We start from the raw sequence: 13,244 nt of genomic DNA on the forward strand, positions 1-13,244 counted from the left end.
AGAACTTGATGTTCCTGTGACAACAGCTGCAAATATTATTAAGAAGTTTAAGGTCCAAGGGACTGTAGCCAGTCTCCCTGGACATGGCCGCAAGGGTAAAACTGACCCCAGAATGGGCAGAACAATAGTGAGAATGGTATACAAAAAGCCAAAGACAACTTCCAAAGAAATACAAGCTGAACTCCAAGGTCAAGGTCCATCGGTGTCTGATCACATCATTCATTGCTTTTTTGAGTGATAGTGGGCTCAATGGAAGGAGACCCACGAGAACTCCACTGTTGAAAAAAAACAAAAAAGCCAGACTAGAATTTGCTAAAATGCATACTGATAAGCCACAATGCTTCTGGGAAAATGTTCTTTAAGCAGGTGAGACAAAACTGGATCTGTTTGACAAGTCAAAGCAGCTCTGTGTCCAAAGGTGAAGCTTTCAAAAGAAAAGAACCCCATACCTACTGTGAAGCATGGAGGAGGCTCGGTTATGTTTTGGGCCTGCTTTGCTGCGGTATGCATGGGGTGCCTTGAGTCTGTGCATGGAACAATGAAATCTCAATCTCAAGAAATTCCGGAGCTTAATGTACTGCCCAGTGTCAGAAAGGTCTCTCTCAGCAGCAGGTCATGGATCCTGCAACAGGATAATGACCCAAAACACACAGCTAAAAACACCCAAGAATGGCTAAGGACAAAACATCTGACTATTCTGAAGTGGCCACTTCTGTGAGCCTTGATTTGAATCCTATTGAACACCTATGGAAAGAACTGAAACATGCAGTCTGGAGAAAGCACGCTTCGAACAGCTGGAACAACAGTGGACCCAACTACCTGTTGACAGGTGCAGAAGTATCATTGTTTGCAGTGAAGGCCTCTAAAGGTTGAGTAATAAAATATTTGGTTAAGGGTCCCATCATTTTTGTCCATGGCATTTTCTTTTGCATTATTATTTGAAATGTTATGTTGAATCAAAGCTCTAAAGCAAAGTCAGATTTTTGTTATATGTGGAATAAACAATGATGGATGTCAATTACTTTTCTCAGTTTCAAGTTATTTCAGAGATAGTCGTGGGTGCATCTTTTTTCATTAAGTTGTACCAACAGATTTGTCCACATCTGTATAAAGACAACCTATGCTGTTCACAGAAAGTTCATACTTTAAAATATTATCTTTCTTCCTGATCTTACTGAAGCAGGCTTATGTACTGCACTCCACTTTCCAAACTGCCTCCAGAACTCCTGTCAGGAGCCAAGCAAAAATAATACACCACTTTAGGGGCAGACCAAAAACTGACAGTAGAATTAGCAACATCTCACTCTTGGCGTGGGCTGTGTACATCTATCTTGTATAGCTTAGGGTGCCTTTTCGCTAATACTCAATACTGATTTGTTTATTAAACAAAAAGCTAGGTTTAAAAAGTCAATTATATGTAAAGTTTCTAAAAGTTCTGATTATCCCCAAGAGTTCTTTGAAAACATTTCCTCATGAGTCATTAGAATGACCTGCCAGTTTGATTTAATGCAGCTGAGTGTCTTGTCACAATTAAATCCTTTCATCAAAACAAGGATTAAATAGCTGAAGAAACCGGATGACTCGGACAAAGATCTCTGTTGCATTTCAAGTCCTCACACATATGCTAATGCACACGTCACACATATTATAACATTTCATTTTCTTGTCCCCTGAGCTTGTTGTTCATTAAAGAACATGCACAATGAAAGCTACAACAGTTCTTCAGTACTGAAGCAAATTAAGTGAAACGAAATGATAACATTTTGTTGTACAGTACCTGTAATTTCTGACATAAGTGCTTAATCACCATTTACATCATATTTGCAGAGTTTAAGAAAATAAAATCAGTGCTCTATGTTCCTTTTATAGGACACAGTATTTTCCTATATTTTTTATTTTTCAACATGTCACAATCTTTTTTTTTTTAATAAAAAGAATTAACACACAAATTTGTAAAACTGATAAAACTCAACTCACCATTGTGGTTTCAGCAATAGATCCAAAGCTGTTGATAAAGATGTTGCATGTGACATTTACTGGAGGACCTAAAAAATATAATATATGATGGTTGGATTTTAACAGAAAACACAAGTGTAACAGTTGTGGTAGTAGTAGAAGTATTATTGCTACATTTACAGAGAACAGTAAAATACTTGCCTGAACGTCCAACCAACAAGCAACATGCTGCCACTCAATGGTTGAATGGTATGCATTTTATCATACTTTTTGTGAGATAGATAGATAGATAGATAGATAGATAGATAGATAGATAGATAGATAGATAGATAGATAGATAGATAGATAGATAGATAGATAGATAGATAGATAGATAGATAGATAGATAGATAGATAGATAGATAGATAGATAGATAGATAGATAGATAGAATTTGTCCCCTAGGGTAAACATGACTTTTTACAGAAGCTCTTTAAATAAATACATAAATAGATAGACAAATGCATATCTTTCTCTCTCTCTACATACTATGGTCTTAGCACACATCAGAGTACTTATAAAGCAAAAAAACTAAAAACAAAGAAAACTTCTGATTTAGCAGTCACAGTCACTGTGAAGCATTAAATGGGCCTATTGCTGTTCGTATAAAGGAGCCCCAGTTCTGTTAATTAAAACACTTCTGCCGGATAATTTGTTGGCTGAAAGTACTGAGGGTCAGTGTGTCAGAGAGAGGATGTGCAGAGGAGAGGAGGTTTTGTTTTAATTCTCTCCTTTGCTACTACAGTATATACCTCCAGGGGGTCCAGAGTCTATTCCATAACTGAGCCTGCCCTTTCAGCTTGTTGATTTAGTGGGCCTCTCTTGAAGTGATTTTACCAGCCCAGCACACCACAGCATAGAAAATTCCACTCGCCATTACAAAGTTATAGAAGATGCAAAGGATGTTACTTCCCACATTAAAGGAATGCAGTCTCCTAAGAAAAGACAGCCTGATGTGCCCTTTCTTATATAGTTCCTCTGTCTTCCAAGACCAGTCCAACCTGTCATTGATGTGGACCCTCAAGTACTTGTAGAAGTAGACCATCTCTACATCCTGAAGAGGAGACTGGACATAGAGGCTCTTTGGTGCAGTGAAAGTCAATAACCAATTCCTTGGTTTTGCTGAAGTTAAAGTGCAGACAATTCTCTTTGCACCAAGAAACAAAGCTTTCCACCTGACTGCTATACTCTATCTCATCCGTTTTATCAATACACCCCATAAGTGCAGAATCATAAGAGAATTTATTCAAATGAAATGACCATTTTGTGCACTGGCACATTGTTTACTCCATAATAGCATCTATTGCTAGTTAAGATGAATATAACACAAAATTCTCCTCCCGTCAATCAAATTCAGAGTTGTGTTGGAGCCAAATCCATTCTTGACAGCATTGGACACAAGGAATAAAACCACAGTCTGACCACAAGATATTTCTTCCAATATTCTGAACTTAATATACTAGTATGTTGTGGTAAGTGTAGCAAAAAAATCCCAGAGTACATCCTTGTGTGCTTTAATTATGTCTGTGATCCAAGTGTGTCTTTCCTGTGTGACTAAGATATTCAGTACCAAAGGTGTCCTGAACAAATAACCAAGGGAACAATGAGCTAATCATAATTAAATACATTTTACTTTTAAGTTTCTCTTTAGAGCTACTTGTGAGTGTACCGAACACTTTTAATCAGTTTTAACTACTTTGGGACGCTCAGATAATTTTAAGACATTGATGTGTTATGAGGATATACCATTAATTTGTACTTTGATTAATGGAAATTGAAATGATTCTTTACTGTGTTATGTAAATTAACCTAATTTATTTAAGGCCATTGTTTTGCTATTTTAGTCAGCCTTGTCAAAATGCATGGAGCTGTGATTGTGGCAGGCTCCATCAGGCTTGATGTAATAAAGGATGTCCATCTCAAGTTCATTGTCAACAGTGACTTACCGTATGACTACATTATATTTTACATTATTTATTTACAGTACAGTATTCTCCCTAAAGTCAGAGTTTGTCCTAGCATTATTGATTAGCCACTACAGAGGAATCAGTCATGAATGTTTAGGCACACTCTCATACTCAATCACTCACTATTGGGGAAAATAGATATTAATTAATTAGTCAGTTACAAATATTTGGATGTGGATAGAAAGTGCCAAGTACAACACAGTGACTGGGTTAATAACTGAACCCAACCCCCCTGAAAATGTAATCACTTCACTACTCAAGAATGTTCTCAAATCAACATTTATAATATTTAGGAGAGAATATAAAGACAACCGAATAGTTGTTAATTTTGTTTTTAAAAAGCAAACACACAAACAAGTATTTAATCTATACAGCATGAGTCTTGAAATAAGCTGTTGAGTAAACCAATCGGTATAACTGAAATCAACTAGAGTAGTCTCAGGACTACTGGTAAAGGAGGTAGATGGCAATGAAGTTAAAGATTTAAAAGCAAATCTGTGATTAGACCTTGTTAATTAGAAATACTCCTTTACCCCACATGTGTGCTTACAAAGTTTATGGCAATGACACCACAAGTTCTTTAGTGCCACAAGAAATGGTGAAGCCAGTCATAACTGACTGGTGATATTTGGTATACAAGCTGGTGTTGGCTACACTGACAAAATCATTTATCAGCCCTCAAATGGAAAATTATAATTTGTTTTTTAAGAAAACATTTTTTGTAGTGCAATTAACTCAATGGCACTTTTGGGTAATCCACTGGCTACTGACTCATGCATTTCAAATTGAATATGTTAACTTTCAGGATTATAAGAGGTAAACTGCTTAATTTCTTCAAATTTAATTCACATGTAAGATAACTATTTTTCTATTCATTATATCAATGAGATATACTTTAAATGGCATTCCTAGCCCCTGTGGCTTGAAAAGCATGAAAGCAGATGGTAAGTTCAAAACAATCATTTTTTATTAAAGGCTGTAGGCTCTTCCAATAAAAATAAGACAAATAAGCCCAAAACTTGGTCTCTTGAGAAGGACCCCTGCCTTTAGCATGAAACTGGATTCTACCTATAATACAAAACGTCATCTCTTATGACCCACATGTTGACACTTACCACTGCTCATCAAAGTCTGGCCCCTATAGTACAGTTCTGCTTTTTAAAAGGGTGAAGACTGCTCAACCCTAATCTGCTTGTCTGCTACCCAAGGTAATTAAACCAATGGCATCATCTTCATCACTATTAAAACCTCATTGCTGTTCTATGCAATATTTATTCATCCATTTTCTGAAGCTAATTTTTTCCATTAAAGGATTGTGATGGAATCTATTTTTTTAGTATTGAACCAAAGGCAAGAACCAGCTCTGGATAAGACACCATTCCATCTTACAGCACAAATTTTACAATGAAAGTTATCTAATCTCCACGGGTATGGAAGTGTGAAGAGGGAACAGTACAAACAGACATCATAGAAAATTAGGAAATTCTATACAGACAGTGGAACGAACTACTGCACCATCAAGCTGCCTTTAGAGGGCTAAATTTAACAGATTTTTTGAGAATCTTCCCAAACATAGTTTATTCAGTGTATTTGGTTATTTTCTCACTAAAATAATTTAAATGTCTTAAATTTAAATAAAATACTGTAATTAATTAAAACATACTTCAAATTAGTTTGCATTCCTTCAAGGTGTAATGACAACTTCTTAATAGCCAATTATACTACTTCTCTCTTAACACTGATTCTCTTGCCTATGTAAACTGCATTAAAGGCACATTTAGGACAAACTGAAAATAAGGTTGACCTATTTTTTTATTATTAATATCTCTTTTTCTGCTGCTTTTGCAGAAGTTGTAAAAATGAAAATGGCATTATTCTCTTTAGAGGATAGATATTTATAAGGATGCAGAGAAAATGGAGAAACATGCATTTTTATATCTGCCAGTTTTCTGGTATATGATTTCTGGATAATAATTCCATATTTGTGAAGGAAACAGCTGACCTCTTAAGAAATGTGATGAAGTAAGATGCAATAAAAACAAAGACAGTATATAGAGATCTTGAATTTGTAGACATTTTCTGTCACGGTGAATACTAAAAAGCAATAGCTTGGTGACAGTCTGTCATTTAGGTGACAATCATCTCTCCTTGGTGCCACCTTTATAGAAGGGCATTTTTCATTACTTCTGTTTCAGGTCTTTCATATATGAACATGATATGCTAATATCTTATTAATATTTTGTGTTTGTGTTAATGTAAGAAAAAAGGAATATCTTGATATATTAAGGAATATAACAGATAAAAAGATGGCAACAAATTTAGTGCCACAAAAATGTATTCAGTCCAAAACACTTTTTCTACATATAGTAAATGTCACTAACTGGAATTGTGACAGGTAATTTTTATTTCTAAATCCACTGCTCTTTTTCATAATACTGCCCAAAATTAAAGAAAATTGTAAATACCAACTCAAAATCAGAAAAAAAACAAATGTATAGGATTTTCTATTGTGACTAGACCAAAACCCAGCATAGGGTCTTCGATTTTAGTTAACTTTTGCCTCAGATAAATGAGGAGCAGTCTCGCTGAAGCCAGTCATATAACATATAAACCTGGAGACAACCATAGGTGAATTTTGCTTAGAACAGGGTGGGAACAATTAAGATGGTTCATGTCACATTTCTAAACCAATCGAACACTTTACGAAGGCAACTGTCACTATGTGGAATTCTGACAGGGAATTTTTATAGAGAATATAGAGACGCCCAAATATAAAACAAAATTGTACATTGTTAAAAATATTTTGTCCCATCTCAAAATTCAAAATTAAAATTCAAAAATCATAAAATTCCAAAAATGTAACTGCAGACAATTTATAAATATTCCTCCCCCAGTTCAAAACTTCGTTGAACTATTACAAGCAAGTAGTCTTTTTGAATAAATCTGTATTCATTTTTCACAATGTGATATAGTGAGGGTTTCCCATTTGTCCTTGCAAGCTGTGTCAGGTTAATTACGGAGTGGCAGTAGGCACTGGTTTTTAGGTCTCACCATAGATGTTAGGTGAGGTTAAGGAATAGACTCTGACTAAGCCATTGAAGTACATCAATTTTCTTAATTTTCATACACAACAGTGTGGCTCTGGGCAGTGTGCTTTGGGTCATCATTCTGTTGAAAGACAAATTTTCTTCACGGTTTAAGCTTTTTGGCAGGATGATCAGATTTTTCTCCAGAAACTTTGTGTTGTGCAACATTCATCTTCACATCAACCCTGTAAAAATTGCCTGTGCCTTGCTTTTGAAAAGCATCTCCACAACATGATCCTGTCATTACTATATTTTACAGAAGGAATGCTGTTACCTGGCTGGGGTGCAGTGTTAGATTTGTATTTTTAATCTCTTTAGACCACAAGACCTTCTGCCACATGTTTGTATGATCTTACAAGTGATGTTTTGCAAATTAATTATAGGGCAAGGACTTTTTTCTTTCCAGAGAGTGTTTTTTCATTGTCACTTTTCAATAAAGACCATCTTTGGGTAATGCCTTGGAGACTGTTCAGCCGTAAACATCCTCTCCAATCACAGTGATTGACTTCAGCAGCTCAGAGTGACAACTGCTATCACAACAGTCACCACAAGTACTGTTCTTGTTCGGTGACTAAGTTAAGGGGGATGGTCTGACTTAGGCAGCTTGGCTACTGTATAATTAAATATTTTTTCAATTTCGGTGCGATGTACTGCACTTTTGTCTGAGTTAGGGTATTCTCAGTGCCTTTGAGATGGCCTTGTACCTTCTCTATATTCATATCTCCAGCTTCCTTTGAAGAGTTTTTTGTTTTTATTTATGTATTTTTTACTTTGTGGAATATTTTTATTATACTGTTGGATCTTACCAAAATAGGGCATATTTCCCCTTGTAAATTAACTGAGAACAAGTGATCTGCCCATTTCCAAAAAACCTGAGACCATCAGCACTGCACCTGAATAAAGTAAACCACATCCATCCATCCATCCATTTTCCAACCCGTTGAATCCAAACACAGGGTCATGGGGGTCTGCTGGAGCCAATCCCAGCCAACACAGGGCAGGAACCAATCCCGGGCAGGGTGCCAACCCACCGCAGGACACACACAAACACACCCACACACCAAGCACACACTAGGGCCAATTTAGAATTGCCAATCCACCTAACCTGCATGTCTTTGGACTGTGGGAGGAAACCAGAGCGCCCGGAGGAAACCCACGCAGACACAGGGAGAACATGCAAACTCCACGCAGGGAGGACCCGGGAAATGAACCCAGGTCTCCTTACTGCACCACCATGCCAGCCGGTAAGTAATTCACAGAATTTAAAATTTGAATCCAAGAAAAGTGAACAAGGAAATAAAAGTGAGGGTCAAAGCCAGAAGAATCCTCCTCTCCTAACTGCGAGGCAGCAGCGCTACCCACTGCGCCACCGTGCCACCCACAGTAAACCACATCTTTAGTAAAAAAGGTATACATATGTTTTAGATATCACGATTTTGATGTTTGAGGAAAGCTTTCAATTTGTTTCTTATGATTCGGCATGATGCACACTGTTCCACAGATCATTTGAAAACATTTTTACTTTAATATATTGTATGTTTACCATCTGATCTGAAAGTGAAAACAGTTTTGGGGACTGAATACTTTATAGTTATATATAATTAAATGACTGAAAAGAATGAATGTATTATTAAAAAATTATAAAAATCAGAAAAAGAACAAATGCACAGGCTTTTCTATTGGAAACAGACCAAAACCCAGCAAAGGGTCTTTGATTTCAGATAACTCTTGCCTCAGATAAACAAAGCCAGTCGTATAACATATAAACCTGGAGACAACCATAAGTGAATTCTGCTTAAAACAGGGTGGAAATGATTAGACGGCTCATGAAGGTTTAGATGCATCTTGCAAGGAACACAAAACCATTATATGAGAAGTAGTCTCACTGAAGCCAGACATATAATATATACATCTGTAGACAACCATGAGTGAATTTTTAAAACTGGGTGGCTGAGTCTCACATTTCTAAACCAGTCCAACGCCTCATCATGGCAGCACTCAAAAGTAGGGGCGAACTGCAAATATCAGTGGTGCTCTCTTTAACCTGGTCCAACAGACAGCAAGTATGTGTTTACAAAGAACCATCTTCAGTCGAAAAGTCTACTAAAATAGCCCTGACAGACATAGAAATGTGTGTTTTGCTTGTGCAGAGAGCACAATGCTCATTTTAAAACTAAACTTATAAAAATAAACATAACCTGATATAAGGGAAAACCTTACTGTAGCATCAGATTATACATTGGCATTGAACTGCATCAATGGACGAATGGCAAACGTGAATGATATGTTGTCACAGATGCTGTGTGTGCTCTCTATTGTTCAGCGTTACGATGATAGTGTAGGAGTAGTGTAGTGAATTGTGAATTTCCCTTTGGGGATTAATAAAGTATCTATCTATCTATCTATCTATCTATCTATCTATCTATCTATCTATCTATCTATCTATCTATCTATCTATCTATCTATCTATCTATCTATCTATCTATCTATCTATCTATCTATCTATCTAGTGTAACATTGAAAGAACTGGCAGCTACAGTATATTCATGAAAATTACGAACAACAAAATATGCATTTGAAGTAAACAGTGTGTCACACTCTTTCAGAAGGACTGCTCTTAAGAGAGCTGATAATGAAGAGCTACAGGAGATGCAGATTTCAGTATTCAAAACACCCAAATCAACAAATCTGCCTAACACCATCAGTAGATGCACAGTTGAGGCTGCACAACATCTCCTTTCTGACTTCATGTTTAAACGAAAAATTAAAGAAAAGAAACATTACTGTCTAATTGGAAATGTAAACATGCCATAACAAAATAATCACAGAGTTTTGACATATTGTACATTCATAGACAAAAATGGTTATCTAAACTTTATTTACTGTTGTTCTGTCATATAGCAATGAAGTAGGTAAAATGGCAGAAAGATATGTTAGCGGACAGAGGCACTGTTCAAATGTTTGATGTCCAGTAGCTGCAATCATCTACGTGTGTGTCTGTCTGTCTTCATTGTCGCAGGGTATTACTGAGATTTCAATTTTCTCTCAGAGTCAAGTCTTACTCAGTATCTTTCCATGTAGCTTAAAACACAGACTGGAGAAATTGGAGGTTGGTGTTTTAGGAAGAAACCCCGTGGGTGTAGCCTTTTTGCAGTGCAGGATTATGCTGCAGTTCACTACACATTTTTTAGTGGGTTGTCCCCATATGTGTATTCTCGTTTGAAAATCACATCTGGCCCTAAGACTATTCAGAAGAGATACAGACCATTAAACAATTGATCTAGCTAGATGAGTGTGGCCCTGTGTTACGTTACATTTAAGATGAGTAAGTTTTCAAATAAGAGGAATTAATGCATGGATGTTTCCAGTTGCTTTCTAAGAATCCAAGATTACATATTTCATATTTTAAGATGGATACTTGGGGGAGTCATACAAACAAACAGCTTATGAATGTGTCCATCTTCACTTCCTGGAGGTTAAGATGGAATAATAACTCAAGCAGCATTGATTGGACATGATTCTACTACTGTTTTGCACAATCTTTTGAAACATGATTGTTCATTAGTTCAATAGCTGTGTTTAAGATAGCAAACAATAGAAGATGGATGGGATACGTAAAACACTAACAGAAAGTGGAAGTGAACAGATCTGATGAATATGATTACAAAATAATTGGTGACCTACACATATCATTGTCACATTATATTCATGAACAAATTAATTACTTTGCAGACTTCACTACTGGAGTCTGAATTGAGGGGCTGACATAAAATCCCATGCTTTACTATACAATTTTAAAAATTTCAAGTAAAAAAGAAGGAGGTATTAAAAAACAAAAACAGTACTATCTTTTAGTGAATAAATACAGCACAAATTATCCTGCAGAATTTAAAATGCTTATTTCTTTTCTTATATACTGTACATATTAATAAATATATAGTAATTCAAATTTGCTTTCTTGACAAGAATGAAAACATAAATAGCACTTAGATCCTAAAGCTTATTAGCTGATTGAAAAATGTGAAATGAGAAGCATCCAATTGCATTTAGATAATTCTTATCAGATTTACATTAACATACACTACATGAATAAGTTATTCAACGAATTTCCCCCTCCTTGTGTCTAGCAGGTAAACCTCAGGTCATTATTAAAATTTTTATATACTGCTCCTCTGCATCAGCTACTTCTTCAATTTTCATTTGCAAAGGTTTCATGAGGATTAGTATGCATTTACAGTATATGGCTTGCCATATCGTAAAACGATATGATCAGTCACATTTGATATTTTTCAAACATACACATATATTTCCCAGCTGCTATTGGATCGTCAATATTTTTTGAAAAAGTTGATAGTACAGTAACATAATGGGTTACAACAAAAACCCTTTGTTTCTTTTTTTAATTGGTATTTCTTGCTGTTTTGCCTTTTTGGAAGTTTCTGCTAAAACACTGAGTCATTGCCAAGGGTCATTCATAAATATTCTGCAGAAGCAATATTTTCAATGTTAAAATATTAACAAGTATACACACAATAGACAGTTTACTTTAAAAACAAATAGTAACCACAGCACTACAGACTACAAATGCAAAAGGTGTTACACATTTAATAAAGTAAAACCCTCAATGGCAGAGCATACAATTTGAATGTGAGAATATGCTGCAGTAGTACATGACTGTTGAAGTAATAGCCGTATAAGTAATAGCCTGTGATAGAGTAACTTTTGCTAAGTGCTTATTTTGGTTTTATAGCACATTAAATACGGCACTTATCTAAGACTAATGACAGATTTCCTTCATTAACAAGTGAATACATTTTTGAGTAATGCTATACATCACATAGAGTCACATTCTCTCCAAAAATATTTTCTTCCTCTTATCTCTAGGGATACAAATTCTCTTTCTGGTAGGAACAGGGAGACTGATAGGATTAAGAGTGTCATTAATTGCCGGAGTGTAAAAGAACACCAATGCTGCCTGGAAAGTTGTTTCAGACAGTCATGGCATGTTGCTTTCTAACCCGCTTATTCCAGACCAGGGTTGCAGGGGGTGCTAGAGCCTATCCCTGCTTCATAGCTAGCACAGTGCAAGGCAGGAATAAACTCTGGAAGTGTCTGAAACAGTGCTCAACAAAAAAAAAAGAAAGAAAGAACTGCATATAGTTTAAATGATTGGCCTTGTAACTAATTGAATATTTCCACGTAGTGGTTGCCATTAGACTAGTTGGATTCTATGCCAAAAATAGTGTGGTTCATATAACCTTAACAATAGGACATGGCTGGAAATCAGAAATGAATACTTCTAAACTAAAGAAACAGAGTGGACCGTAAGGTAGAAAAAATATCTCAGGCCATGGAATAGTACCACTAATAAGCGTCTTTGGGAAAAAGAGTATTTCATTTTATCTAACCCTTCTTTTTTGTTAGAAAATGAAAGTCTTGCTCTTATTGTGCTGATGGTTTTTGTGTGGGCCCCTAAACACTGCCAAGGGATGCCATTTTTTTACATTATAAATATACAGTTTATATTACAGCTCAGCAAACACATTTTTCCCCTAACAGCCCAGTAATATTTTCCAATGACACCACTTTTATAAGTTATGATGATTCCAAATGGATTAATAAGTGTATAAGTCTACTGTGAAACAGGCAGAATTACAGTAGAAAAGCAATAAACTAACCAATAAAACCATCAACAGCTTTCCTTTTTCCTGTCAAGCATAACTGTACATAATAAATACCAACACTGCGTCTGAGTATGGCAGTACAATTCTGCTGCTTGCAGTCTGTATTCATGTTATGGATTTGTTCTTTGCAGACCGTAAAATGCATCAACAACTATGCCAAATGGCTTATCTGCAGCCTTAGGTCTTAAACACATATCAGACAAATCCCACTCAAACACATGCAGTATCACTGGTGGGCTAAAGAAATAAATGAAAACCTAAAGGTGCACACTTCCCTTTTTAAATGAAGAGAGTAGGTGGTTTCAAACTGTGAACAATTTCTTTTACTATTTTATACCTTGTATACAGGAGAGTATGAATTGTAAAATTTCAGTTAATTCAAATGATAGATTGATCGATCGATACTTTATTAATCCCAAGGGGAAATTCACATACACCAGCAGCAGCATACTGATAAAAAACAATAAAGAGGGATAAAAATGCAGGTACCACAGACAATAACTTTGTATAATG

General features: G+C 35.8%; 1 protein-coding gene across 1 annotated transcript in view; it reads right to left on the minus strand.

Moving 5' to 3' along the window:
• The window catches only part of glra1 (glycine receptor, alpha 1), a 167,245-nt gene that overhangs the window by 77,423 nt on the left and 76,578 nt on the right, over positions 1-13,244 (minus strand). Inside the window, exon 3 of the mRNA XM_028812518.2 lies at positions 1,978-2,045. Within this exon, the coding sequence (XP_028668351.1) occupies positions 1,978-2,045 (68 nt within the window). The remainder of the gene's footprint in view (positions 1-1,977; positions 2,046-13,244) is intronic.

This window comes from Erpetoichthys calabaricus, chromosome 11, assembly GCF_900747795.2.
Source record: "Erpetoichthys calabaricus chromosome 11, fErpCal1.3, whole genome shotgun sequence".
NCBI lineage: Eukaryota > Metazoa > Chordata > Cladistia > Polypteriformes > Polypteridae > Erpetoichthys > Erpetoichthys calabaricus.